The sequence below is a fragment of the Panthera uncia genome (assembly GCF_023721935.1).
Source record: "Panthera uncia isolate 11264 chromosome A3 unlocalized genomic scaffold, Puncia_PCG_1.0 HiC_scaffold_12, whole genome shotgun sequence".
Classification (NCBI taxonomy): Eukaryota; Metazoa; Chordata; class Mammalia; order Carnivora; family Felidae; genus Panthera; species Panthera uncia.
The window spans coordinates 35,197,782-35,222,250 of NW_026057579.1; the positions used below are offsets into that span (position 1 = coordinate 35,197,782).

The 24,469-nt window shown below is 54.4% G+C and overlaps 1 protein-coding gene and 1 long non-coding RNA gene across 9 annotated transcripts in view; one reads left to right on the top strand and one right to left on the bottom strand.

Annotated features, from left to right (window-relative positions):
- Positions 1-24,469, bottom strand: part of RNF144A (ring finger protein 144A) — a 107,330-nt gene that overhangs the window by 52,927 nt on the left and 29,934 nt on the right. The window contains exons 1-4 of one of the 8 annotated variants that reach the window (XM_049652592.1): positions 16,608-17,800; positions 13,155-13,288; positions 12,131-12,179; positions 9,540-9,685 (exon numbers count right to left, since the gene is read on the bottom strand). In XM_049652592.1, the coding sequence (XP_049508549.1) occupies positions 9,540-9,674 (135 nt within the window). In that variant the 5' untranslated portion in view covers positions 9,675-9,685; positions 12,131-12,179; positions 13,155-13,288; positions 16,608-17,800. The other 7 variants (XM_049652590.1, XM_049652589.1, XM_049652594.1 and 4 more) reach the window with 7 other exon arrangements.
- LOC125937712 (uncharacterized) lies at positions 14,891-16,608 on the top strand. Its single transcript, XR_007462480.1, has 3 exons — positions 14,891-14,979; positions 15,085-15,241; positions 16,457-16,608. It is a non-coding gene; the product is annotated as an uncharacterized LOC125937712 (long non-coding RNA).

The following is a 24,469-nucleotide window of genomic DNA, read 5'->3' on the forward strand; positions in this document are numbered from 1 at the left end:
AGAAAGAAAGAAAGAAAGGAAGGAAGAAAGAAAAGAAAAGATATAGCCTTCCCAAGTAAGCTCACTACCAAAAGTAAACAGAGACAGACTTTGAAGAGCTCAGAGAAGAACTCAGAGTACTAAACCTGGGGCCATTAAGTGAAGAGAAACCAGTATAAAAATGACAACAGCATATCCTCAAATCAACTTGCAACCACAGCCCAGTTCAATATTTGGGGTTCATTAGGCCAACACCACTGTTATAATAACACTATTAAAAGTAATAGTGATTCATCGAGAAAAGCCCATAAGCTATGTTTCCCAAGCCTCACCTCCCCCCAGACGTGTTCCGCATTTCCCTAGAAGGATGCGTGGTCATTGCTAATGGGTGTGCCTCAACTGTCCCTATGCCCGGGCTAAGTCTTCCTCTCCTCCTACCAGCCTCGTTTTCCCGACCTGCACTTTGGGGCGCTTTAACCCACCTCCTGGTGGAGCTGTAAGAACTTCGCGCAAGAGAATCCAGAAGACCGTGTGGAAAGCAGCGTATGCCTGATTATGTAAAGAATAATTTGACGTAAACGGGTAATTTCCACCGTCATAGCACATCAGGATACATCGTCCATGACAGACCCCAGGTAGCAATTTCTCTTAAAAATACCAATCAAGGTCATCCTTGGAAGGAGCCGTTCCCCGGAGCCTCCCTCCAGAGCGCTAAACAGAATGCGTGGCTTCACCTGTCACCTGCCACGCTGGTGCCCAGACCCCGGCCCCGAGTTCAGCCTGCCCTCCTCTGTCCTGCCTGGGCCCCCGTTGAGTGCAGTCGCCCCGAACGTCTGTCACTCACAGACCACAGACAGTTTACCGGCACGACGGCTGGGAAGAGAGCTCCCGGAGAACCAGGCGTGGATGAGCCCCGCAACGAGGCACAGGGTGGTCCCGGGGGTCCACTCATCGGAGCCAACGTCACAAGCGGGGGAACAGCAGAGGAAGAGGGAGCAGTCACACGGAGCCTCTGGCGGGCCCGGGCCCCGTCGCAGCAGCTGCTCGGGGAAACGGCAATGTCGCGGCTTGGCGGCCGCGACCCTCGCAGCAATGGTGTGTTTACAGCCAGGACGAACACGGAATGTCCTGTTTACGGCTCGTGCTGCGCGCGGAGGGAGAAAGACCGCAGGCTTTTGGAGCCAGACAGACCCATGGAATCCTTGTAGGCAGAGGCCACGGCCGGGCTCCTTGGCGGGTTCGGGCCGCAGCTCCCTCAGCCATAAAATAGGGATGCCCCGCTTGCTGGGCTCTGGGGACTGAAAGAAAGAACGTCAAAGAGCCCGACACAATTCCTGGTATGCGGCCCGAGCCAGGCAAACAGCGACTCCCGTTTCCTGCGCTTTGTCTACCTGTGCGTGTTTCCTACAGTCACGGGCATAAAAACAAACCAAAACCTTAGCCACAAGAGGATTCGTTTACGGTTTATAATCAGTTTGTCTTGGGGTGCCAGGGTGGCGCCGTCGGCCAAGCGACCGACTTCGGCTCAGGTCATGCTCTCACGGGCCCCGCGTCGGGCTCTGTGCTGATGGCTCGGAGCCTGGAGCCTGCTCCCGATTCTGTGTCTCCTTCTCTCTCTGCCCCGCCCCCGCGCATGCTCTCTGATTCTCTCTCTCTCAAAAATAAATAAAAACATCAAAAAAAACACACAACAGACTCGCATGGAGCAACGATGAGTGTGTCACGTCTGGCTGGGAGCGAACATCCCCGGCCCCTCAGATGCATCTGTGCTGTTTGCAAAATGATTATGACGAGTACGCTCTGGGAGCATCAATTTGTTTACTACATAAAGAGGGATGATCTAAGTGTCTGACCAACCATCCACTGAAAACAAGCCCGGTCTTCTTCCAGATACGTGTGGGTCATGACTCACAAGTCATGGTTTTCAATTTAATAGCTAAAAGATGTCTTAAAAGGCACACACAAAAATGGGCATAGAAGCTCAGTAAACTACGCAGTACAAAAGCAGATATCAATGGACTTCCTGCTATCATATTAATTATAGCTCCCAGTGATCAAAGGTCTTCACGTTAGCTGTTAGCCCACTACCCACAGCCTTCCATTTCCCAGATGAGAAAACAAAGGCTGGGGGAAGCTCAGAATGGCCCCGAAGGCATACTCTGTAAGTAAGGGAGCGGGGACTCACACGTGCCAGAGTCCAGACAGGTGAGTCTTTGTTTCTTGATTTTAATTTCTGCCTTCTTCCTCAATTAACAACTCTTTCAAATATAATTATCTATTATGCATCTTCAGTGACCTCATCAGTGTTTTTGTTAGAACGGAGAATTGTATGTTCTTTAAACTGGCAAAGTCTAGGGGCGCCTGGGTGGCTCAGTTGGTTAAACTGGCAAAGTCTGAGTCAGCCAGGAATGTATCTGTATGTGCCCATGACGCTCAGATGCAAGGATGGTCCCAGACACCAAGCCCCGGACAGCCACTGCGGGGGGGAGGGGCTCATCTGCAGGTCATGGTCGTGCACTGTGCCCGACATCCCAGTGGGAGGACAGGGGCCCCACCCGGACGGGGTCAGGAAGGCTCCCAGAGGTGACATGCTGGCCAGAGGGACAAGGACATCCCAGGAAGGGGGGTGTCTGCTGCACAAAGGGCAGGAGGAGGGAGGGGAGGTGTCGAGAGCCACGGAATGTTCCAGGAATTTCCTTTGGGACAAGGACATCCCAGGAAAGGGGGTGTCTGCTGCACAAAGGGCAGAAGGAGGGAGGGGAGGTGTCGAGAGCCACAGAATGTTCCAGGAATTTCCTTTTCCATTTCGTCTTCCAACAGCCTGAAACCCAGTTCCAAAGAGGAACGGCAATCCATTTCCCGCCGAGCAGAAGCAGGCCACAGAGACGCAGGGCCCTGCCTCGACTACAGCGAGTCTGAAGGTTGTGTGTTTTCTCACTTGAGGGCCTGGCGGCTGTGGAAGATCCTGAGAGCAGGAGAAAACTCCAGAAACCGTGCTCAGAGGGGCCCGAGGAGCCAATGCTCCTCAGGGATCCACTACTTAGGAACATCACGTGCAGTCAGGTCCACGCAACGGCGGTGGGACCCCAGTGAGCACTGTTTGAAGGGCAAGGACCCCGGAATTGCACAGCTGGCTTCACATCCCAGCTTACCAACTTGGCAGATGTGAGCAAGGAGCTTCACCTCCCCGAGCCCCCCGGGGTAAGCCTGCCGCCAAATCCCCTCTAGCCACCAGACCAACCTGCGGCAGCTGCAGTCACCGGGCGGGCACCACACGCCTTCCTTGGGCCTCAGCTCCGCAGCCGCCTGCAGCCACCGCCCCCTTGGGTATCAGCGCACGGCTGGCCCCCCCACGCAGGGACACGGGCATCCTATAGCCCTTCGTAGGCTTGTGATTACAGATGCCGAGTAAAGACGCAGAGCGACAGAATGGCGTGGAACCCTCTCCTTCCAGAGCACCGAGGTGGAGGCCCTCAGGCACGGCTCTGTCACGTGTCTGGGGTCTGGGTCGATTCAGCCAGTAGGCACGGAGCACCTGCTTTGGTGACAAGGACCGCTGGAGATTCGTGGGGGCGAGGGGGAGGCTTGGGGGGCCCTCACTTCACAACAATCAAAGCAAAGAGAGACACGAGCCAGCTGCGGGTGACGTGAGGACCGTGATGGACGGGGCGGCTGCTCATTCAACACAGTCCGGCAGAGAAGGAAGTGTCCGTCCCCGTGTCAGGTCCACGCGAGGCACACAACGCCAGAAGGCTGTCTTGATGGCCGGGGGTGTCAAACAGAGTACCTGGGGCTGGACTGGATTTGCCCCATCAAAGGCTACATCACGAGAACCCAGTCTCAGCGGGGGGAGGGGAGACCTGAGCGGGGCAGGGAGACCAGGTAAAACGGCTCAGGCCCACGGTCCCCATCAGGGAGGGCCACGTGGCGCTCCGGCTTCGGGCAGCGGTGGTGGTGACAACTCACGGGTCGGGAACTGGGCACATCCTGAAGCCACTAGGGACTGGAAAACTTGACCATCAAAACGCGGCATCCCCCGGGGTCCCGCACGAGGCACAGGCAGCCCTGTGGACGGAGCACCAGAGGACGTTCCGAGAGCCGGGCCGTGCCCAGTGCCTGGCGGGCTCCGATGAGGCGGGACCCGGAGTGGGGTGCAGTGCGGGGCTGAGGGAAGCCGGGAGGTGACGGTTAGGATGGCCTGAAGGGGGCCCCATCCTGCTCTGACAACCTGAGGGCTTGCTGGGGATTCGGGAGCCTGGGCACTGCTGCTCTCCGCAGGACGGACACCCCAGGGGAAGGAGGGCTTTCTCCTGCACAGTGACCGACCGGGGGCTCCTGCACTCCCTTCCTTGGTGCAGAGGCTGAGCTGGCCAGTGGGGAGTGGACAGGTCCCAGAGAGTGCACCACCCTCCTGCAGGGAGGACACGCTCCTCCCCAGGGAGCACAGCCTCCTCGAGGGGGCATACAGTCCTCCCCAGGGAGCACAGCCGCTTCCAGGGAGCACAGCCTCCTCCCTAGAGGTCACGCCCTCCTCTGGGGAGAACACACTCCTCCCCAGGGAGCACACCCTCATCCGGGGAGCACACCTTCCTCCCCAGGGAGCACAGCCTCCTCCCTAGAGGTCACAGCCTCCTCTGGGGAGCATGCCCTCCTCCAGGGAGCACATCCTCCTCCGGGGAGCACAGCCTCCTTCCTAGAGGTCACACCCTCCTCCCACCACACCTGTAAATAAGCTGTAAGGGAAACAGCAAGTGTGGATGACGCTTTCTACCTGCTGAATGTGAAAAACCAAAGCCACAGAGGAGCAAAACTGAGTGACCAAACCTCACCTTCCTCACAAAGAAGGCAGGTCAGAGGTGTCTGGTGGGATGGGGTTAACACGTACACTAGAGGTGGGAACACCAAGAGGCCAGCATGCCATCCACTCAACAAATTCAGATTCACCCCGGAGCAAAGTCTAGAAGCCAAAACCGTGCGAGAACAGATGAGCCCCGGGGGGACGTCTGCCAAAGGGAGTCCGCGTGCCTCTAAGTGCGGCTCTGGGATCATGCGTGTGTGGGGTAAAGGCCTGTGAGAGAAGGGGGTGCACGTATATGACTCTGAGGACCCAAGCGGTGCCACTGCTCAGAGCTGGGGAAGCCTGAGGGCTCATTCCAGTAGAGGGAGAGGCCGCTCATCCCACCTCTTCAGGCCACGCGGTCTCCTCCGTCCACACCACTGAGGATGATTCCATCAAATGGCGATACCAACGGTTTGTTTGTTCTTTACCTCAGATAAGAAGGGGCCGGGAAGGTGGGTGGGTGGATCCATCCGGGTACCGTGCCCAGGACCCCACCTGCCACAGACCTGGAAGGGTCTCCTGGATGCGAACACAGAGGTGGGCTTGGGGATGGAGAGTCAACTACACAAGACGGGGACAGAGAAAGCAGCCTCCGAGTGCCCGTTCGGGGTTGGAAGGTGCCAGGATCCAGGGTTAGAGAGCAGCACGCGGATGAGTCCAGAGCGGCCCTCTAGCCCTGTGCGAAGTTCCCCGGGAAAGCAGGCGCCAGGAGTCAGCGTCGTCTTAGGGGCCGCTGGTGGATAAGCATCACGTCTGGGTGCGAGCGGCCAGTCTAAGCAGGCCTTTTCGTCTTTCTGGGCTGCAGTGGCCTCTCGTGAGATGGGAGAATTCTGGCCACTTCACAGGGTTTTATGACAGGTGCATGTGGTAAGTCACCAGCAGTTAACAAATGTTATTCCCTATCCTTTTCTATCCGCCAGGTAGAGCTTCAGGGGGACCCTACAACAAAAACCACGCTGGCATGCCCGTGAGCGGCGTGGACAGAGAATCCGAGGGGTCTGGGTGATGCCTTGAGACAGTGCACATCAGGAAGCATGTGGGCCACATCGACACAGAAAGGCCTTGCAGAGCTACGTGTCCACATGCCTGTCACCTTGGCAGCTGGAAGCCCCAGCCCATTCTCAGCCCTGGGCCCCAAGGCACCTCAGCCTGCAAGTGTGCCTTTTCCCATCTAGAGACCCCAGACTAGGAAGAGGCCCTCTACACCACGGAGCCCCCAGCCCACGGAGAAGAGGCCGGGAGTCTGTGCCCCTCAGAGGCCCAGGGTGCTCAGAGCACTTGGGACAGAGATAATCCACTGGGCTCGTGGCCCCCAAACACCATACTGGCAGAGCAGGCCTGTGTTCAACCACTTCACATGGTTTCAGTCTCCCCTGTAGACTCTGGTTTGAATAGAGACCCTGAACTGCAGGACCCTTTGAAAACTACTTCCCAGGATTCACTCCTACCCTGGGGGGAGCCAGAGTTAGCTTCCTCTAACTCTGAAGACACTAACATTTCTCAGACTCGTCTCAGAGGGGGAGAGGCAGGATCCGAGCAAGAGTAGTTGTGACAGCGAAGAAGAGAACAGTCAGAGAAGCACCTGAGCCATTTTAGAACTCAAGCTGCCTGCCGTTCCAGCAACATTTTGTGTGAGCTCCACTATGTGGACAATGACACAAAACCAAATCCCTGCTCCTCTAGTGGAGGGTATAGGTAAGCAGACATCATGACAACACAGTGGGACGAAAGGAACCAGAAAATAAGGGGAGCTGGAAGCTTCCGACAGTTTGGAACCATTGAGCGTAGGAATAGAGGAAGTGGACAGAGAGAGTCAGGAATGGAGCTTTGAGGCTGGATAAAAGGGAGGGACCCAACTGCACGGTGGCATTTCCACTCAAGAAGAGTCTCAACTACAGAGGGGGTCACTTGAACTAGCTATTGAAGGACACGTGAGTGTGGACAGAGCCATCACAGCAGGCAAGCAAAAGTGGGGGTGTCATGGTGTGATGGGGCCAGACGGGGAGGGTTTTGCTGGGGTTTCCACTGGTTTCTAAAGCGTAACAGTGACATAGCCGGCAGGGCCTGGAGGGGCTCCCGACCAGAAATCGGCAGTGTAGACGTGGGGGGAGACGAGCAATGTGCTACCTGCCTGGAAAGTGGGTGCTCTGAGGGCAGCCTTGGGTTATCCACCTCCCACGCCCGGCCACGGCCACACAGGAGGCAGAAAGCGTGGGGTCCAGAGTAGTGGGACAGGAGGACAGGAAATTGCTTTTGACCAGTCAAAATTGCTTTTTGACCTTCTTCCAGTCAGGCCAACTTTTCTGTGTGTCACAGTTTGCCATCATTTGGCCGCTGTAGGAAGAGCATCGACTACACAGACCACGAGTCTCGGCTCGCTCCGGGATGGCCTCCACCATTAACTCCTGGGGAACAGCATATACGGATGTGGCGAAGAGGCCTACGAGGTCAGAAACAGAGCCTGCATTTCAAGGCAGAGACGCCGGACTGCAGAGTCAGTTTCCCCATGAACCCTTTCCTCCTCAAAATCAATGTAACTCAGAACTTAAGTGTAAATCTTCCGTGATTATTTATCAAGAGGGCGTCCTCTGGTCTCGCACAATTTTCTCTCTTCGCTCTTTCCCACGTCCCCACGTCTGTCCCCCGGGACATCACAACTCTCTGGCTGTGGCCGTGGCGGTGGGTTGGGGTGACGTGAGGCCCCACACCAGGAAGAAATGGGGCGTGGGCACCTGCCCCACTCTCGGTCGGTCAACACGCACCTGCTTCCCCTATTCACGCTGAAGAAACGAGCGGAACTGCTCTAAACATTTTAATTTTTAATACCTGGTGGTGAAAAAAAAATCTCCGCTGTCACGCCATCTCCTAGAGCTGCAGGTACCCCGTCTTTGAGGGAACAGAGCTATTTTCCCCCTTCCAAAGTCCCCTGGCTTACATTAAGCATTTGATGTGAATTAGAGTTGCTGGTTTTTACTACAATTCTCTACGAACAGAAACCCCAAACAGCAACAGCGAAAGCGGGTGAAAGGCCAGGGAAGGAGCAGGTGACGCAGACACAGCAAAGTCGCCCAGAGGCGCAGGGCGGAGGGGACTGGACTCCACTGGTGGAGACAGAGGAAGACTTCGCTTCTGCCAAGGGGAGGCGATGGGCACAAAGCGGATTCTCTAATCCACCCAGACTTTCTCCCCCCATCCTGGCGTTTCCCCTAGAAATGAAAATGAGTCCAACACGCCTCAGTAAGCGGCTGGAGGTCTGTCAGTCCGCCCCTCCCGCGTCCCCCTCCCTCCCATCCTTCGCCATCTCAGGAAAAGGTCAAAAGCAATTTCCTGTCCTCCTGGTTGAAGTGACTTTCCTGAGGCTTTAACAACACACACTTCTCCCACGTCAACACCAACGCAGACTCGCTGCAGTTTAGGCCAGCGGCCCTTTAGCGATTAGTGATCACGAGTCCTGAGTAAACCCGGGGTTCCAGCCCCTCGGAAAGCCAGCGGCTGGTTCAAGCCCAAGTCAGAAGATGGAGACATAAATGTTTGCCGAGCTCATCTCCCCCTCCGTGAAACGGAGATGGTAACATTGAAGGTGCCGGTGCCCCAGGGACATCAGGAGACAAGCGAAACAAGGCCTGTGAAGCGTGGCCAGGAAGGAAGAACACGTCTCCTACAGAAGGCCAGGGACGGCCGGCTAGTGCCCGGTACTAACCTAGACATCTGAAACATACACAGGCAGGCCACCCAGATGGTCCATTTATAACGCGGTTAAATTCAGAAGCAACTTCTTTGGTTTCTTATAGTTGGAAGAAAACAGTTCTTTTTTTCTTTTCTGGACTTTCACCCACCCCCCCACCCCCCCTTGAATGGGAAGAACCATCAAGTAGAATTCAATTAAGATGATCTGAAAATAAACCCCTACATCCTCATTTTCCCTTTCCGAAGGGTCAGATGCTGGGTCTGACTTAGGCCTGATGGAAAGAGAGGTCCCTATAATCACTACCAGCAGATCACCTGGCCCCCAAATAGTGCTGGAGACAATCTGCGGAAATTTAAACGTGATGTCAACATCCCCTCTAACACCACACCAGAGAAAGGTGACGCAAATAGCTGAATATTCAACCTGTGCACGATCACTAGGTCAGCACTCTTGTAACCTCAAGCATAGAACTGTACAATTCAATTTAAAATGAGGAACGGTAGGGGCGCCTGGGGGGCTCAGTCAATTAAGCATCTGACTTGATTTCCGCTCAGGTCCTGATCTCACAGTTAGTGAGTTCGAGCCCCGCATCGGGCTCTGAGTTGGCAGTATGGACCCTCCCTCTCCCTCTCGCTCTGCCCCTCCTCCACTCCTGCTCGCGCGCGCTCTCTCTCTCTCTCTCTCTCTCTCTCAAAATAAATAAATAAACTTAAAAAAAAAAAAACTAAACAATGAGGTAAGGTGAAGCTTTTCCCTTCTGGAAAGGCGAGCACGCGCCGTGATCAGGTCTTCTAAATTGCATCATCACTAGCTTCTAAAATTCTGTTTGATCACCTTTGGATCACGAGCACCTGTGACGGCCATCTACCCGGGCGCCCGACTGATTTGAAGGAGGATTCCTTCAGCAACCGCGTGACAGACTCGGTCGCTGGCAAAGGTGGGGTCAGAGATTTGCCGGGTGCCGCTAAAACCGAAAGCAGAGGCCGCCTCCCGAAATTCCCTCCAATAGTGGATTTCTCCAGAAGGACCCACCAGAGTACAGAATATGCACTGGCACTGGGCGATGGTGGTCATCTGCTCCACCGGGTACTCCCCGAGACACAGCTTGCACGACACCAGCGGATCGAGGGCCAGGTCCCACGTGGGCCGGTACCGCGCTGTGGTCATGGCAGAACAGTCTGAAACGAGAGAAGCACAGGGCGTCAGACCCCCGCGTGGCCTCCAGCAGAACCGAGGCAGGAGTCACCTCTCTCGGCTCCGCATGGGGCCCCAGGGAGTGGCCAAGGGGCAGTCGATGGGCCCAGGGATTTAGCTTATTTGGGTCCTCGGAGCTTTAACCAGGGGTCCCCGGGTCCCTTGGGTCTGTGGGTGACCCCTCCCCCGCGCAGAGGGTAACGATCGTGTCTACCCTCCAAATGGCAAACGACCCACCCCCTTGCCGCCTTCCCTCCATCCTTCTGATGGGCACTGAGTAAGACACGCCCCCACCCCCACCAACCGAGCACCTCGTCTAGGAGGGCAAAACCTCAGCAAGCGTGGAGAAGAAGCTTCCATTAAAATAGTCTGATCAGACGGGACTGTTCTAGGATTTCTACTGCAGGAACATCTCAGGGAAGGCGGTGGAGGGGCGCCTGGGTGGCTCAGTGGGTTGGGTGTCCGACCTCGGCTCAGGTCAAGATCTCGTGGTTCATGAGTTCAAGCCCCGCATCGGGCTGTGTGCTGACAGCTCAGAGCCTAGAGCCTGCTTCGGATTCTGTGTCTCCCTCTCTCTCTGCCCCTCCCTTCTTCTCTCTTTCTCTCTCTCTCTCTCTCAAAAATAAACATTAAAAAAATAAATAATAAATTAAAGAAAGAAAGCGGTGGGTGTGGCCCCTCCCCCTCAGTCTTCAGTGCCCTCCAAATGGAATCCACCTTTCCACACCACAACACCCAGGTGTTACCCGGCCCCCCCCAGAAATAGCCCCAACACGACTGCCTCCTTAAGCACTGGCAGATTTTCTCAAACGTAGGCTTCAGGGAGGCAAGGGCCTTTGGCAGACTTGTTCATTTACACGGGTCAAGTGCATCCAACGATGCCTGGTGTGAACCCCAGGCACCCCAGGAACTTCCCCATCCTCCGGGGACGTTCTCTGGTCACTTCCTCACCTGCCCACAGTCTGCTTCCTGATAGCATGTGTTTTCTCTTTGTATTTATCACACTGATTCCCACTGCTTGCTGCTTGGGGAAGACAGGGAAGGTGCGTGCCTCTAGCCTCTGGCTCATCACCTGACCCACAGCGACCTCTCAACAACTGCCTGTTGAGTGAATGAACAGATCCTTGTATCTCGGGCTACGTCTTCTCAGTCTGAACCCCTGGCACCCGACCTAAGCCCGGCAGTCAGTGTGCACCCACAGTAGGTAAGCGTGCCCGTGCTCCCCAAACTCAGAACCGAGTACGATTCAGTTAAAATTTCAGGCGCAATCCCCAGCCATCTGAACTCTGAGAGAGAGCTCCTACTATCCAGCTTTCAGGATCCAAACTGATTTAGACAACCTGGCATCCTTCTCTGCCCAACCTCATCTTTGAACTGAGGGACTAAACGACATAGACAGCAAGAGACACCTGCGTTCCCTGCTAGTTTGTGAGGCCACGAAGGGAGGATCTGTCTTGTCCTGCCTCATACTTACAGCAGAGGGATGGATATAGAATGACAAAGACCTAACCCACGAAGGAACAACAAAAATAAATCAGAACACCAACCAACGACCGGAACATACACAAAATGATTCTAGCATCTTGGAAAGATTCAAAGATGCAGGAGACACAATTCCCCGCCTTGGGGCGTCTTCAGATTCGGTTCAGGAACCCGCTTGGTCAAAGAGCAAGCTAACCGATACTATAAGGCAGTATATGGTTTATGTGCGAAATCGGTGCTCAAGGCACTTGGTAAAGATGAGAGTAAGTCTGGGTAGAAGACTCCTCAGCAAACTGGAAGAGCTTCATGAGGAAGACGAAGCTTGAGTGTGGAAGGGAGGCTACATTTCACATCGGGAACAGGGAGTGGCTATCAAAGCAGGAGGGAACAGGTTTCACCAGGCGGACCGAGCGTGGCAGGACCACAGCAGAAGCAACAGGAAACTCTGTGCTCTGAGGGCAAACTGAGCATCCAGGACAATTACGGTGCGGTTGCCTGACCGTCGTCAGCCACGGTGTGCTTCCGTGGGTGAGGGGGTGGAGAAGCGCCATCTCCCGGGGTCGCTGTGAGGTCAAGAGAGGTCATGTGCAGGACCTGGCACATGTAGGAAGTGCTCAGTAAAGACCCCCGCTCCTCTTCCCCTGCAAGGTCTCATTTAGCCATCCTTGGCAGACTCTGAGGATGCCAGTTAGCTCTCCAACGAGGCGTTAGATACCGCCATTCTTTGTGCCAGCTACTCCCAGGGGCGAGGAGTTGTCACGATTGCTTTCTACAATCTACTCATATTCCCTTCTCAAGTTTCACCAGTCATCGCTGTGGATCCTACACTGGGCGTCCAGGGAGGGGGAGAAGGTAACTGCAGAATCTTGAACTCAGACGGATTAGACACAAAGAACAAAGGAACATAAGTGATGAAAAATAACGGAGACGCAGGGGGAGACCCTGACCTTCAAGAGCCCAAGCAAAGGACGGCAGTTACCGGAGGCCGGCAGGAATCTGCACAGAGACAAAGAGGAGAGATCAGCGGTCAGGGCAGGAAAGGGACGGCACCCAGGACCCCTCCCCGGAAAGCTAATCACTGGGAGCAACTTAGTCTAAAGTAAGTGTATTTTCTGTTGTTTGAAAAGAACTCTCTGACACAAACGCAAGGAACTTTTGGATTGGTCGGAGTCTTCCAAATGATTTAAACAAGCCTCATAATTTGACCTACAGCCAACGGGCCAACACTTAGGTGGCTTGGGGTCAGTGAGCTATCTCGGGGCACACATAACCCCCCCACACCCCGTGGGATATGTGTAACATTCCTCAGGCACTTCTGGGTGCCCAAGAGCAAAGGAAAGGACAGAAAACAAACGGTTAAACTGATAAGAGTTCACATCAGTTCACAAACATCTTAGTACAACTACAAAAAAAGGGCAATCTTACCAATAACCTAAAGTCCAGAAACTCCCCCCTGTCTTAATGCTAATGCTTTGCCAGAGGCAAAAACCACCTTAGCCTGACCATAGCTAGGCCTCTGCTACCCCGGGAGTCCACTTTAGCATATGGAAATCCCTTAAGAAATGTCTTCCTGACTGTACCTCCCCCGACTCCATAGTGTATAACCCGTCACGCCTCACAACGCCAGTGCCGCTCTTCCTGCCCACGGGTCCTGTTCCTGTGCTTTACTAAAATCACCTTTTTTGCACCAAACACATCTTCAAGAATTCTTTCTTGGCCCTCAGCTCCCATAACAATGCCCCCCCCCACAAACCCTCATCATCATTATTATTTTAAATGTCCACAAGCATTTTCTGAATCCTGGGCTCGTGAACCAAGATGTTTTTTCTTTCTCTCTATCCCTCCACATCTTCTTTTGTTTTATTCCTCAATGATTTTTTTTTTCAAGTAACATTGCTTAAAGCTCACTGTACAGAGCGACGATCCCATTTTGACTATGGAGGTCCGCTATCCCTAAAAGGGATCACAAACCTGTACCAGAGGCGTCGCAGCTGTGGGCGGCGGCTGCTGACTGGTGTGTCCCTCCCGGACAGCTGGGGGTAGGTGGCCGGGAGCTCTGTTGCAAAGGCCCAGTCTCGGATGCTGGAGGGCTCTGTAGCAGCGGTCTGAGGGTAAAGAGGTCCCACGTTGGAAGGGAGAAGGGTTCTGCCGCTTGGGTCACTGACTTTGGACAGACTAGGAAACTGTAGTTGTTTTCACTCCATGAAACTACACGCCGTACCCTCCCGCATCCACTGGCTGGGAAGGGTGAGAAGAGATAGATTTAGGACTCCTGGGACACTTTACCTGTCCGGGAAGTGGGAGTCACTGTCCTGCATCAGGTTTAAAGCCCTGGGCATGAACCCATATGGACTAAAGGGACAGACAAGGCGCGAGCATAGAAACTGTATGATCAACTTAGTCTTTCAGGAAGTGCCAGGGACGGCGGTAACCTTCAGAAGCAGCACACGAAAGCCAAAGGCCCCTGCTTTACTGTCCGCTGTTCAGTGTGGCCCCCGATCAGATGGCACCCCAGAACGCGCCACAGGACGGCTGACATCTAACCCTTCAACACAGAGTCCTCGCAGCCCCCACCCCGAGTCCCAGGCAGACCAGGGGTCACGTGAACGCTCGCCTGCCCCACCCACCGTGTACCACCTTCACCCTGGACCACTCGTCACCTCCTGGCCTGGTCGCTCCCAGACTCTCCCCGCTCTTCCTGGCTTCTGGGCTTGGCTCTGTTTCCTGTTTACGGCCTCTCCGAAGATGTGATCCTTAGCACAAACTGCAGGCTTGACCTCTCACTTCCTTTCCTCCTAGACCGTGATTTCCACTTGACTTCTGGACACCGTGGCTTCTCACTGCCCTGCACGCAAGGCAGCCCGGCCCCTCATTTCCCTCCCTGGGCGCTACTCTTAAAGCGGGTCAGATGCCAATTTCCTGGTCCCTCGTCAGTCGGTATTCTTTCTCCTCTAGACTGGATACTCTCTGAGGTGCCCCAAATCAGGATTCAAACGGGGGACAACGGGACATAACAAAAGATATTTTTAAAGCCCGTCATGGACCTTCCCGACACACAGGATGGGCTGAATATGATTTTACAAACACTGAACAGCTGCAAAGTTGAAATAGGAATTTGCTAAGAAAATCACAATGCACAATAAAAGAAAAGAAAAACAATCTTTGTTTTCCTAATGTGAAGGTCAAGTCCTATGAAGCCAACTATTTTAAGCACATCTGGTCAATGACAAGCGTTGCTCAATGTAAGTGATTCAGAATGTTTATCAGGCAAGTTACTTGTTAAGCGCTGCGGGGGTCGCGCAGAGCAGGCACTGTGGCGCAGGAGGTGTGGACACGGGAGCAGAAAGGGCCGAAAAGGAAGGCAGTCGCATGTGAACACGAGCTCTGGTTGCCGTCCGGAGACGTCCCCCCGCTGGGCTGGGGGCTGCGCGCTTGTGCGGGTCCCTACGCTCCCCGCCTTCACCCCTTCCAGGAGAGCAAAGGAAGGAGGGGTAACTGACTGCCAGCCGGTCACTGCCCACCCTTCCCTCTCCCGAAGACCACCCACAAGCCCCCGCTGGCCGAAGCGCCGTCTCCCCCCGCATCCTGCCTCCCCGCTGCATTCCCCCTTCTTCACCAGGGGTCTGAACCCTCCCAGCCCTTCGTGCCCACCATCAGCCCCTGGCGTTGTGAGGTCCCCCCCGGTCCTCTGAACCCATCAGCTGCTGACCTGTCTGAGTCTCTGCTGCACGTGGTCATCGGCCCTGAACACGCGCTCCCCACAACACCAGCATCGGCACCGCCGGAGGACTTGCTGGTAACCCAGACCTTCAAAATCAGAAACTCTGGGGGAGGGCGGGGAGGAGGGACAGACAGAGCAATGCGCGTCTCCACGGGCCTTTCCGGGGATTCTCCTCTACAGGGAGGGTTGAGAGCCACTGGTCTACGCCATTCTGCCTCCGGCACCCCCCACCCAGGTCGCGGGCTCCAAAACCCATGTGGGCTTAAGCCCGACAGGCACATCATCTCTCCAAACATCGCAGCCGAGCACTGTGTCTGCCAGGCACTGGCGAGACTCGGTATGTTGATCTTCATTTATTCTTTTTAGGACATTCTCTGGGGGAGTGTGGCTTTCCAAGTCTGTATGTATTAGCTTCTCTCTCCAACTTGCTAATATATTATCCAAGGCTAAGTGTCATTCTCTCTCCTTAACAGTGCTAGTCACAGGCACACGCTCATATTCTATATACGCATACGTATGTACACGTAGACACGTATGTACGTATAGACACATCTTGGTTGCTTAACGTGCATCAGGCATCACGGTCATCACTTCCATGCATCATTTCATTTCTCCACACGGTGACTTTGGGACTTTAACAGTCTGGGGTTATTCCAATTTTACAAACGAGGAAACCAAGTCACAGAGACAGCGTGACCTGGTCAAGCACACACACCCACTGACTCGCAGTCTGCAAGGTGCTGACGCACAGGCATGTGACCGCCCTGCTAGACCTCCTTTGTGTCTCCTTCTGGATCACGGGAGAATGGGGCCTCGGTGAACGAAATATGCCAGTTTATTTAAGTGGGCACATCCAGACAATAAACTATTATTCGGGGCTAAAAAAACGGGAGCTATGAAGCCACGGAAAGATGTGGGGGAACCGTAAGTGCATGTTCCTAAGAAGCAGATCCGAAAAGGCTACATACTGTGTGCCTCGAACTATGTGACATTCTGGAAAACGTAAAATTATGCAGACTGTAAAAGAGATCAGTGATTGCCCACAGGGGGAGTGGAGAAGGGGAAAAACAGAGTGAACAGGCAAAGCCATAGAACATTTTTTAAGACAGTGAAGCTATTCAGAACGTAATTGCAATGGTGAATATGCGTCATTCTACATTTGTCAAAACTCACAGGATGTATAAACAGCAAGAGGGAGCCCTAAGATGGATGCTCTGAACTGTGTTCCTGCTCCCCAAATCCCTAAGGGGTAGCCCTAACCTTTAATGTGACCGTTTGCCTTTAGGAGGTAATTAAGGTTACATGAGGTCATAAAGACTGGGGCTTTCTGGGTGGCTCAGTCGGTTCAGCGTCCGACTCTTGGTTTCGGCTCAGGTTGTGATCTCACGATTCCTGAGATCAAGCCCCGTGTGGGGCTCTGTGCTGACAGTGTGGAGCCTCCTTGGGATTCTCTCTCTCTCTCTCTCTCTCTCTCTCTCTCTCTCTCTCTCTTCCCTTCCCCTGCTCATGCTCTCTCTCTCTCTCTCTCTCTCTCAAAATAAATAAACTTAAGGAAAAAAAAGAGCAGGCTTTGATCCAGTAGGACCGTGGCCTTATAAGAGAGGACAATGTGGGCACCTCCCTCTCCCTCCCCCACAGTCTCTCATCCACTACGAGGACCCAGTGAGAAGGCAGCCGTCTTAAGCCGGAAAGAGGACTCTCACCAGAACTTGAGCATGCTGGCACCTGATCTCAGACTTCCCACCTCCAGAACCATGAGAAATAAAGTCCTGTTGTTTAAGCCACCCGGTCTGTGGTGTTTTGTTCTGGCAGCCTGAGCTGACACAGTAAACCATGAACTTTGGGTGATTATGATGTGTCACTGCAGGTTCATCCATGTAACAGGTGCCCCTCCGGTGCATGATGTCAATAGTGAAGGAGGCTGTGCCTGTGGGGGGACGGAGCGGATTCGGGAACTCTGTACTTGGCCCTCAATTTTGCTATGAACCTAAACCTCTAAGAAACAAAAGGGTTTTTTTGTTTGTTTGTTTTTTAAGGCTACATACTATATGGTTCTAATCATAGAACATTCTGGAATTGGCAGACTGTAGAATCAGTAGACAGATGAGCAGTTACCAGGGGATGGGGAGGGAGGAGGGAGAAGAGGGCCGAGCAGGTGAGGCGCAGGGGGTGTGTGAGGGCATGGAAAGTACTTTTGTAGAATACTGTAAGGACAGATGCATGCCGCTATGCATTTATCAAAACCCATGAAACAAAACTTCACAGCACAGGGAGTGAACCTGGATGCATGCACGTTTTTAAAACAATACTCTAGGAAGAAGGGCATCCTGGCACGGAATGCAGGCTGGGAAGAGAAACTCGAACTCTACTACAAGGGTACCAAATGACCTCACCGCAGGGGTGGGGAAAAGCCCTGACCTGAGTAAGTCTGGAAATGAGTGGAACCTGTAAGACCGCAGGCAAACGGAACTGTCCATAAGCCCCGGACCCTAGCAGACAAAGCCGTCTCCGCTCGAGTGTGGGTTAACAATTCTGAAACTACTATGCATCCGTGTACTAGAACAAACAAGCAAGCGGACTGTGGAAGGTGGGAGTCAGGCTTCTCGCTGTCAGAGTGGAAGGTCCCAGACAAGCGAGGGGAGGTGGCTGGAATGATCCACGAGGTCCTCCTGGCTTAGAGCCGGAGACATCAGCACAAACTCAACGATTAGCTCAACACAGGTGCAGCCCACCACACTCGGCACGGCTTACAGACACACGCGTCTTCGAGGGACAACACACGCACGGCCGGTCCCCTGCTCTGCCGGCTGGCGCACACAGGCGAGGGTGCCCCGGCTCGCCACAAAGCACACCGAGTGCCCAGAGCCTGCTTTCTGAGGCCACGCTGCAACAAAGGAACGAGGGCTCAAGGGCGGCTCGAAGGGCTTGCACAAGAAACGTTCCGGATGATCCTGGAACACTCGGTAGTGCCACAAAGCAAGGAAGTGCTCGAAATAAACAGCCACACTGCTGGGGATGTGTCACGGCAACACAGTGGGCTCCCAATGGCTGAAGCTGGGACAGTCTGAGCGACAAAGTCATAGGGAGCATAATCAAAAATATAAAATAAGTGTCCATAAGCTCACACCGATATACGTAAATGATGGAACTGATAAATAAATGGCGGAGAAAAGACATATTCCGTAGCTGCTCCCCGCCCCCCAGGAGTTGGGGCACAACTCCCAACTCTACGTGTGGCTGCGCGGGGCGACATCATGCAAAGGGACAGGGTGGATGCGGGGAAAGAGTAACCGCACACGGAGAAACCTGGCACACGCCTCGGCCAGGTGGTCAAGGCAAGCATCAGCCGCGGGGAGTCACGACGATCGCACGGACCCTTGACGTGACAGGACAGGACAGAGACAGCACTTGTGCCTCTGCGGTTTTCTCCCCACAACCCACAACCCCAGCCTAATCGCCACGAGGAAAACATCAGACAAACCCCAGTCGAGAGGCATCTACAAAATACCGACTGGTCTTCCCCCCCTAAACTGTCAAGGTCATCGAAACCAAGGTGAGTACCGGTTCATGAGCCATGGCAAGTGCAGCACACTCCTACCAGATGTCAACAATAAGGGAAGCTGGGTGTGGGCGCAGGCGAGCTCCTGGTACTTCCTGTATCTGGGTTGCTTTTCTAAACCGAAATCCAAATCTGCTAACCTAAATCTAATCTAAATCTGTACATCTAAATCTAAACCGCACTAAAATAAAACGCTTATGAACAAAACAACTTTGCCTTTCCACTTAAACCCAAATAAGACACAGGAATGCAGATTCTACTGGAAAGAAAACATTCCAAGCCATTGTTTTCCCAAATAGACTTATCAAGCGTGACACTAAAAGTCTGAGGAATACTGTCCTCAGTCTAGTCGGACAGGCTTGTTTATTTTTAACGATTAAACTCCGTGTGGTTTCTAACATGCTGACGAACCCAGTGACGCTCCAAGAAGGACGTCGAGTAGGACCGGACAGGACCACACACGCTCGCTCACATGCAACCACACGCCATGCAGGTTCTGTAAGGGCGGAATTAACTTCCCCCGTAACAGGCTTCCCTTCCTTCAGAGTCTGCAGGGGCCTGAGGGGAGCAGATATGATCAACAATGGAGAAGGGACGGACCAGAGAGAGGGCCCTGGCCTGTCCGAGCTGTCGTCACACAGAGGACCAGTTCTTAACAGATCCACTGGAGAAACAGCCATAGCCACGCGGAGGGCTTCGTTCCCCACGAGGACACACACCTGTACAGGTGAGGGAGAAGAAGAGGCCCATCATTTGCAGCTTTCTAACCGCACAGTACCCCAAGGTCGACGGGACTCTGAAGAAGGCCCACGTAACAGGAGCTGTTTCCTCCCATGGAGCAGACCTTGCCCTGCCCCCATCACGTCACCCAGAGTCTGTGCACCTGCCCTGCCAGAAGAAAACGTCACGACTGATGCAGAGACCACTGGCGGAAAACTTCCTGTAGCAAGGCCCCCAGGAAACCCACGCAGATGTGACAAAAATCCTGCTGAAAATGCCCCCGGAGGAATTTCCGGTGGCGGCCAGGACTACATATGACCTTGAGGTATGACCTTGAGACTCTTCCTCCCCAGGCTGAGCGGCTCTGTGGACCTGCTCCCCGAAGCTGCCTCCCTGGTGGGCCGTGTGGCTTGGGAAACGATCGGCATTCACGGCAGAGAACTCCCGGTCTCATTTCTAAGGCGGATAAAATACTCCTTATTTTATGCAATCAAATATGCAAAAAAACGCAAGCTGCAAATGCCTTGGTGGCTTCCACATCACAGCTGACTTCCCACAGACGGCCCCAGACAAGCCTGCCTCTCTGACCTCCGTCCAGGAATGAAGTGCAGAGGAGACACAAAGGACCTATTGTTTCTACTTCAATTCGCCCGCAAAAACATTACACTTTGGCTACCACAAGTGACACTTTAGAAGTCATACATAAAACAATCAGTACATTCCAAGGCCGAAGGGGGTCTTTGGATTGTTTGTCCTCTTAGAGATGATTTCCTTACTCTATGCCATTTAGGGATTTGCTAAGAGGCCACACACCGGCCCCAACACCACCTCCTGCTACCTGATAATGAACTACCCTTAATGTATTCTGGCCGACCTGCCAGTGACATAGTCACGATCTCCTACTTTGTTTCAGATAAGGGCACAGGAAATGAGCAGCCGGATATACTGACATCTACGACAAAGGCTGAGCAGCCGTGGGCCGTCCCGGCTCCCTGCCCCGAACCACAGGACACGGGTGGGCTGCGGGAGGCTGGTTCCCGCCGTGGCGGGGAGGTCAGTCCTGGCCGGCGGCAGGACGGTTTGGGGGGCACGGCTCTGGCCAGCTCGCGAGATTGGCAGGCCAGGCACCAAGTGGGATCCCTGCTGCCAGGACAAGTCTGGGGAATTCCCGGGTGTGGGGTCTTGCCGATCCTGTGAGTTCAGGGCACGTGATGGAGGGAGGAGCATGTAGTGGGGGTAGAAACAGGCCTCTGGGAAGAGTCAGGAAACCGGGGACATCATCGTCTCTGCTCTGCTGCTCACCGACCACGCAAACCCTCATGGTGCATCGCCATCCTCCGTGGACCGACGGCCTCGCCTCCACCGTGGCGGCCTCCAGGATCCCCCCTGCTCCTCGGACCCACCTGAGCAGGTGCAACTCTGCTCCTGTGACAGGCCTCCTGCTCCGGCTGCTGCCATGGCAACAGAATGTCTTCCCGGAGGTGAGAAATGGGTCCCGACGTGAGAAGAGTGGAGGACAAACATGCCTCCCTGAGAAAACCCTGCTACCACAGCCCCCAATTCAGAGCACACGATGTGCCCGCGCCCAGGGGCCCCGTTCTGTCCATTAGAGCATGTACAGCAGGTCCTGTGTTACGAAGCAGTTCTACCTCCCCAGGTCCTGTCCCTCCTGGTCCTGATTTACACTCCCTAATCCATTCACACAGTAACTTAGCCACCGTCTACAGGTTCCCACAACGTTCTAAGCACTGTTCTAGACTCGGGATTACGAGCAACAGAGGCGCCACGCACAGAGCACCCACTGATAACCCAAACCCTCTTTCTCTGGCTAATGCACCTGCCTTGGAAGATCCCATCCAGAAAGAAAAAGATCAAGTACAAGGTATAAAATGACAAGGGATCTGTTCAGAGAAACTTTAGAGAAATCGAGGGGAATCACCTTCTTACCAATATTAGGCTGTGGTTTTAACTTCTTTGATCTACTTCAACGAGAAAATTAAGTAAAATCTGTGGCTTCCAATTATGTGGAGCACGTTTCTTTTTTTTTCTTTAAAAAATTTTTTTTTTAAATTTGACCTTTTAAAAGTCCTTCCGAAATGTCCCGATCAGCCCCGGGGAGGCCATCCGCGGGATCAAAACCCTGCTGTTCTTTCCCCCTGCAAAGAACCCGACCTGGCCTGAAACAAGCCTTCCTTTTCTTCCCCCGGTGGCTCCTTGACCCGCCGTCCTTCCCACGAACACCTGCCCCTGTGCGGCTGCTGGGACATCCGCTGGCTGCATGCCGTGCTGCCCGGTTCAGGGATCGCTCTTCACATTTACTTGGTTGGGTTTTGTTTTTCTAACGCTACGCACACACTCGTCATTTTCAAATGAGGATCGACGTCGCTGGGGTGGAGAAAACGTGAGCCGCAAGGGTCCTTCGGCTCATACCTGCTGCAACCGAGGGCAGAGACCTGCACCAGGTCACCAACCGGAGGGGTCCCCGCAGCGCCCAGCCCGAACGCTGTTCCAGTCACCGGGAATGATACCGCTGAGCAGATGCACAGACCAGGCGGCCTGCCCTCCGGGAGCTTACAGTCCACGGGGGAACGGAGAATGCGTCCGTAAGGTCAGCGGGTACAACGCACAGCATGTTAGTTAGTACCGTGAGTCCTGTGGGGGGGGGGCATCAACCAGGGAGGGGGAGGGGGTGCAGAGACCCTGTGCAGGGGTGCAGGGTGCTCCTTACACCGGCGGGTGAAGGGGGGGGCCTGCCGGGGAGTGACTGCAACAATCCAGGTCAGAGGTCGGTGCCTGTCCTGCAGGGGGGGCACAATGACAAACAGGACTGATGACAAGCGGTCACATTCTGGACAGACTCTGCAAGAAAAGCTGCTAGAAGGCTCACAGTCGGGTGTGGGTGTGAGAGGGGGCGGCAGGCAGCCCCAGGCCTCTGACCTAGCAGACAGGACAGGGCAAGGAGCTGCCACAGGAAGCCGGGGAGGGCAGGTGTGGCGCCTTCCGGGGCCGCGGGCTGCGGGAAAATCGGCGAGACCCCTGAGCCCACCCGCTCCTCTCCCGGGAGGCAGGCACAGTGCTCTGTTAGCAGCACAGAAGGCAGGCACGGGCCTTCCTACAGCAGGCTCCGTGTGCGGCCAAGGTCCAGGCCTTTTCCTCAGATGGCCTTCAAACTCGGAAAACTTTTTTTACATTTTTAAAGATTATAAAACAACCGAGTCACAAGCACACAAAGAAATGTAAGCCAGCAAAACTCAAATACTCACTATCTGGCCCTTTGCAGAAAAGTCTGCCGACCCTGCTTGTAGAGGCTGGCATCTCGGCTTCCGCGCAGGGGGCCAAGCAAGGATTCCTGAACAAGACCGTGGGAATCCTGCTGGAAACCCCCCACTGAGAGCAGGTCCCCGGTCAAGACCATGGGAGGACCGCAGGGGCTCCACACGTGACATGGTGGGTGCTCGTGACAGGGGCATGCAGCCTCTCAAGGACATGTTGCCATTTCCGCGCCTGGGCGCTCCCGCCACTGAGACCCACAGGCTCCCAGGATGTGTTCTAGAAGGAGGACCCAGGCCAGAGGGTGCAGCCCACACAGCCTTAGCTCTGAGGACACTTCTCAGAGGGAATGCGAACAGGAGCCTTCCACGCACTTCTGCTCTCGGGGGCCAGGAGCCCGCACGGAGGGCCCCGCGGACAAACTCTGCAGCCCCCCCGGGAGTCCACCCACGTTCAGTCTCCTCGTCTCGCGATCCGGAAGCCACAGCAGGTGACGCCTGCAGAACACAAGCGGCCCCCACTGACCTGGGGCACGCCGCACACGTGACAGATCTTTCCTGTGCCATCTCCAAACGGGTCTCCACCTCGGGGTATCGTCGGAGCTCCCTTCTAACTGCTCGTAAACTGCAACCCGCTGTGCGCTGAGTTGCGCAGCACCCACGACGTTCTGGGACACGGGGCCTCAACCATCTTCTCGGTGTAAAAACGGTCTGAGAATCATGAATGGGGCCCATTCTTTAAGTTTATTTATTTTGAGAGAGAGTGAGAGACTGCCAGCAGGGCAGGGGAGGCAGAGAGAGAGAGAGAGAGGGAATCCCAAGCAGGCTCTGCACTGTCAGCACAGAGCCCGACGTGGGGCTCAAACCCATAAACCCTGAGGTCATGACCTGAGCCAAAATCAAGATTCTGAAACTCAACCAACTGAGCCACCCAGGAGCCCTACCTATACAGGGCCCCACTTTGTTTTGAGACTACAAGTGAGACAAGCCTGAAGAATCACATGTCACTCCAGCAGGACCATCACTGGGACAAAAACGTCACTAACCTTTGTTTTCCAAAGCACAGTGGTCTACAGCCTATTTACATCCCCCACTAGCTTTCAGTCCTCTGATCACCCACATAAAAACACGGGTACCCCCTAACCCCAAGTACCCCCTAACCGCTGCACCTCCAACCGCCTGCACCCCTAACCACTTGCACCCACAACCGTCCACACCTGTAACCCCAAGCACCCCCAACTGCCTGCGCCCCTAACTGCCCACACCCTCACCGCTCAAACCCCTAACCGCCTACACCCCTAACCACCGGCCTTTCTAACCCCAAGTACCCCCTAACTGCCCGCACCCCTAACCATCCGCACCCCCTAACCACTGGCACCCATCACTCCCAGTCACCTTCTCCTCTCACCCACCCCAGCCATTCTCTGACACACACTATGTGCACATCTTGGTCTGTTTGCCTTCTTCCCCCTGAAGAGAGTAAGCTCCATGACGAGGGTATTACCATTTGACAGTTGAAAATCCTACTCAAAGAGAAATCCTGCCATACATTATCCTGTTCTCTCCTATACTGCCTCGCTAACTGGGTAGAAAAAAGTACTCACATCGATGGGACGATGCCTGTTTCACTGCGGTGGAGACAATTCCTTTCCCCAGCCGCCGAGCAGCCAAGCAAACAAACTGCCCCCTGCACTGATAAAATAGGGGAGGTTCAAGACACCGATTTTCCCATCGAATCACACTGAATGGCGTCTCGTGATGCTCTTAGGATTAGCTGCCCTGTGCTTCAGCGTCAGTGTCCCCACTTCTACTCTGCAATTCATCAATCCGCCCTACCGAGGCAGGAAGTCCGCTTAATTATCTTCCCTTAACCCATGAAGAAGTGAGGCTGAAGAAGATGAACAATTGGCCCAAAGTCCAGGGTGACGAGTAGTAATTCCAGGATTCTAACCCGAGGCTTGCGAAGCCCACGTTCCCTTCCGGCACCAGACTCCCCGGCCGCAGCAGGTTCCCAATG